A 4,736-nucleotide genomic window follows, 5' to 3' on the forward strand; every position below is an offset into this window, starting at 1 on the left:
GAGGAATATGATCTCCCGCCCTTTGCTGCTGGATAATGTCTGCTGAAATTACCTAGTGTAGATATGTGAAGGACGGGCGAGCTGCCAATTGATAAAGCTAAATATTTATCGTATATAATACCCTTTATGAGGTCTAAGAACACTGTACGCTATCTACGTATGAAGTACCGTAAGGGTACGCTAGTTGCGTAACAATCGCTTTGCCGTGATCGAGACGCTCAAGCGTCACGTTCACTCACGGCCAAGAGATCACAGGCAGGCACGTTATTGGCTGTTAACTAACGTAATGATTCGCTATAGCGTAGCGGACGCTCGGGACCACGAGGAGATCACCAGCGGCGCTGACGCTCACTATATTAAACCTTCGTATCTAAACCATAAACAGTGTATTGTGCAGTAAAACCTTAGTGTAATGTTAGAGTGTAAATGCAACACAGTATAACCTTATTACCTTAAAAGCTGTTTGAGCGTCACCGACGCTCTGAGAATACTTAATACTATAAGAAACACACAGATACCGTGCTCAGGGTCCAACGCCTTATATATATATTATGAATGCTATACTTGCAAAAGAGTTAAACACAATACAAGTCATACACTACAATATAACATAGACTACCTAACCAGATAACTACACAGGAAATACAATACAATTTAAGGGAAAATGAGTGAGAAAGAGAAGGAGAGAGAGAGAGAAATTGAGAGAGATTGGCCCACAATAACAAGAAGATCAATATAGTTGCGGAGAAACACTTACGCACAAGGGGAAACGATCGCATGCGCCTCGATATCCAGCTCCCGATTATCAGCAATGAGAACCGTTGAAGAGAGTGAACTGGATATGGTCGGCCTGCCTATTTATGCCCCACACACAATACAATTCAATGGTCCCTACAATCTCATTGTTCATTGGACACAGGAATTCGGCTTCGCATTATAACAAAAGGTCATAGGTTGATTCATACAGGTGGGTTGTGACTGTTTCCAACTGTTCAGGTGGGTGGGATACTGAGTTTCCCGCCGCATGACTAAATAAGAACAAATAATAGTAAATGGACATAAACTTCTTATGTCCATAACTATTCGCACGAGCGATTAATCCGCTCCAAACCAACACCGGAATATTGCTATTTAAATACTCTTCCGATGGGTACCAAACACCACTGTATGACCCCTGTTAGACCCTTCGTACAATACAAAGAGGGATCTCTCTGTTCAGGAACATGCTATGTTAACTAAACTTTCAGAATCTATCAAAGGGACCATGATCTACAAAATACATTATTACTGAAAATATGTAACGATTGAGTCGCACGCTACGATCACATAAACTCTACCGTAAATATGCATACCGTGCGCCTGCGGGTGCCCGCGACTGTGAGTATGCGCACGCACGAGAGAGCGTACGCATGCGCAGCACGGACCTGTGTGAGGTGCAAATATGGTAGTGTGCATAGAGATATTTTTCTGACTTTGACAAAAGATAGAATCATTTTTCTTAAAACACAGAAAGAGTAGGAGAAGCGTTATGGATCCATTGCTGAAGGGAAATAATTTTGTATTTGTTTTATTTTCAACTAATTATCTCTCAGATTATTCAAAATATCTTATTATTTATTTATTTTACATATATTCCCTCCCTTACAGGGCTGTAATGAGGGGATAATACCTTCTACATTTTCACCAATTTTCAGCACTTCTTGAATTGCCTACATGTAGCTCATTTTCATATAAAGGCACAAAAGTCACCAGCTCATTTGCATAAACAACGCATCACAATCACCAGCTCAGTTGCATCACAGTGATGTCACAATGCCACAGTAAGCAGGGAAAACCTCTGATTACGACCTGCTGGACTCAATTGCTGCCTAGTGTTGAACCGGGCAGCATCAGTCACGTGCTGGAAACAGACCGTAGCTATTGGATAACTTTCTACAATAAGACTCACCACAGATTACAGACACCGGATTTGCTGGCATTCCTTGAATAAGAATGTGGAACTGTATGCCATTTCCGTGCAGCCGCAAGGCGAGGCGGCCTGATGAGGACTCAAGTGGGAACCATCGCACTGAGAACAGCGAGACTGCAAGACCTGCCGAGAGACGTTCGCTCATCGCGCGCTTCAGGAGATTCATGTCTAAGAGGAGGCAAGGCAAAATGGGTGGAACCAACATTACCCACCTCATCACTGAGAGCAGGAAGGATTCCATGCTATCCTGTGTGGATCTGCCAGCCTTAATACAGGCCTCACATGATTCTCCTGACAAGGAACCTGGTAGAGACCAGGAAGTGCGCTCACCTGAAAAATCCAATACGGTGCAGGCATCGACCAGCGACCTGTTCAGCTGTCTAATGGAGTTCCTCTGCCGCAGGTGTAAAGAATTCGTGGAGTTATCACCAACATATATTGCTCTATGGATAACCGCTGTAGACAGCTTCCTCTATCAATACTGGCGGAATGTCAGTTTCATCACTCCGACCAATCTAGCGTTTCTCTACATGCTCTGCCGAGAGGTCATGTCATCCGAGCTGCTCAGCGAGTGGGAGCTAATAGCAAGTCTATCAACATGTCTGTATGTATCCTATGCATACGTGGGCAGTGAGCTCTCCTACCCACTGATGCCGTTCCCTGTTGAATGCTCGAAGGAAGCCTTTTGGAATCGTTGCCTCTATGTTATCAACCTAATGAGTGCAAAGATGCTCCGCTTCCATGCTGACCCCCAGTATTTTGCCCAGGTCTTTGAGGATCTTAAAGCTGAGGGTGGACAGCAGGATATTACATCAGCTTAAAATCATACTGGACAGGCCCCGTTACCAAAACCGGCGGTGCGGCCTCAAAAGTGGATCAGCCTCCCATCAGAGGTGGTAGAGGCTAACAGTAAACAGTAACTGTGGTGAGCGTTGATGAAAATTCTGTTGCCATGAATTAAAGCAACAGCTCTGGCTTGAGAATCATAAAGTAGCTCAAATTCAGGCTTGGGAACCTAAGGCAAAAGAAACCCCATTTCAGGCTTGGGAACCTAAGGCAAAAGAAACCCAATTTCAGGCTTGGGAACCTAAGGCAAAGAAACCCAATTTCAGGCTTGGGAACCTAAGGCAAAGAAACCCACCCGTGGCTGTTATTGCATGGCTATCGGGCGTGGCCCCTTGGCGATGGGGTTACCAGTTCTTTAAGAATTGGTAGTGGCACAGCCACCATGGACCAACGCAATATAAATTTTTTGTTAAGTTAAGTTAAATGCGCAGTCAAACTTGCCATGACAGACTTTTTTGACATCTTTCAGCTTAAATTGCAAAAAGAGGATTTTTGGTCACTTACCTTTGAATCCTTTTCTCTAAAGCAGGCTGTGGGACGCTGGACCATGGGATTGCAAGATGGGCTGGAGTTTGGCACTCAAACTACTGTCATTTTAATTCTAAGCTCCTCCCCCTTCAACCCCACAATACTAGCACTTCTTTTAAAAGAGTACGGTAAGGATTAGCAGTAACCCAGTGAAACTGTTACAACAAACCATCAGGGAAATGACAGTCAAGAACCTGCGTGTGAGGGAGGGAACACGTTGTCCCACAGCAAGGGAAGAAATTAGATAGTTTTTCTGTCTGTAAATAGCAGAGGGGAGAAGTACGGGTGACTTATGGAAAGTGTACAAAAGTTTAGGGAGTAGCACCATCTTAGATACATATAAATTATTGGCAGATAAGAAGATCTTGGCCCATCTAATCTGCCTTTAGATAGATATGAAATAAAGAGATAAATACATAAATATCAGAAATACTGTATGTGAGATAGCAGAGGTGTAGCTAGGCACCAAGGTGCCCGGAGCAAGGGCATGTTTTGGTGCCACCCTCCCCTATACTGAATTGGAGGCCTAGCCAACACGTGGTGGAATGTTACATTTGAAAAGAAACACTATTTAAAAATCCTAAATTGGTGACAAGGGTGGTTGTAGACCTTGTGGAGCTCATGGTAATCTGATAATCTCCAAATATCTCAATTAAAATAATGCCCCAAATGTGACCCCCCACATACCCAAACCCTCCCTAAACTCTCAATGAAAATACTGCATCAATATTGCCCCACCCCCACCCCCCCATACACTATTCCATAGTCCCCAATGCCTTAACCCTAGAACTGATATCCAAACCTGATAATCCCACTATGCTTCAATGAAAATAATGTCCCAGAATTTCCTGAGAGGCAGAGAGAGGTGCTGCAACATCAATGTAGAGAGAAGTGCTGCAGCAGCCGGGGCAGAGAGATGGCACAGCAGCCTGGGCAGGACAGAAGTAACCCTGCTGCACAGCTACAAGCAGACAGTGAGACATATAAAGAGGGTGGGCAGAGCTCCGGCATGTGCCGGCTGTCAGTGTCTCCTGCTGTCGCCTCTGGCCTGCCCTGTTCCCTACCTAGTCTCCGAGTCAGTGTGTGCCCCCTGCTTCTCCTGTTCTGTGGCTGCCAGTACAGTGGCCTGTGGGAATGGTGTGTGGGTGGGTGGCAGCGTGCCGTCTAACTATTCCGTGCCCAGAGCTCGCGCTCCACTGGAGCCACCCTTGCTACACCCCTGCTTGCGAGCAGGGCCTTCCTGCCTCTATGACTGTTATTACCCAGTTTTGTTTTATCTCTGTTGTTTCCAAATATAAAGCGCAACAGAATTTGCTGCGCTATCGAAGAAACTGTTACTAAAAGAATAATAAATAGGAGATAGGGGATGTGGTCGGCGTTCCGGCGGCCTGTA

The 4,736-nt window shown here is 45.1% G+C and overlaps 1 protein-coding gene across 1 annotated transcript; it reads left to right on the top strand.

The window, feature by feature from the left end:
• Positions 1-1,992: 1,992 nt before the first annotated feature.
• LOC134944042 (cyclin-dependent kinase 5 activator 1-like) lies at positions 1,993-3,107 on the top strand. Its single transcript, XM_063932581.1, has one exon. The coding sequence runs from the start codon at positions 1,993-1,995 to the stop codon at positions 2,788-2,790; it is 798 nt and encodes a 265-aa protein (XP_063788651.1). The 3' UTR covers positions 2,791-3,107.
• The last annotated feature ends 1,629 nt before the right edge of the window (positions 3,108-4,736 follow it).

This window comes from Pseudophryne corroboree, chromosome 7, assembly GCF_028390025.1.
Source record: "Pseudophryne corroboree isolate aPseCor3 chromosome 7, aPseCor3.hap2, whole genome shotgun sequence".
Classification (NCBI taxonomy): domain Eukaryota; kingdom Metazoa; phylum Chordata; class Amphibia; order Anura; family Myobatrachidae; genus Pseudophryne; species Pseudophryne corroboree.

Excerpts from the sequence above, each read along its gene's own strand:
- LOC134944042 (XM_063932581.1), top strand. The coding sequence starts at position 1,993 with ATGTGGAACTGTATGCCATTTCCGTGCAGCCGCAAGGCGAGGCGGCCT.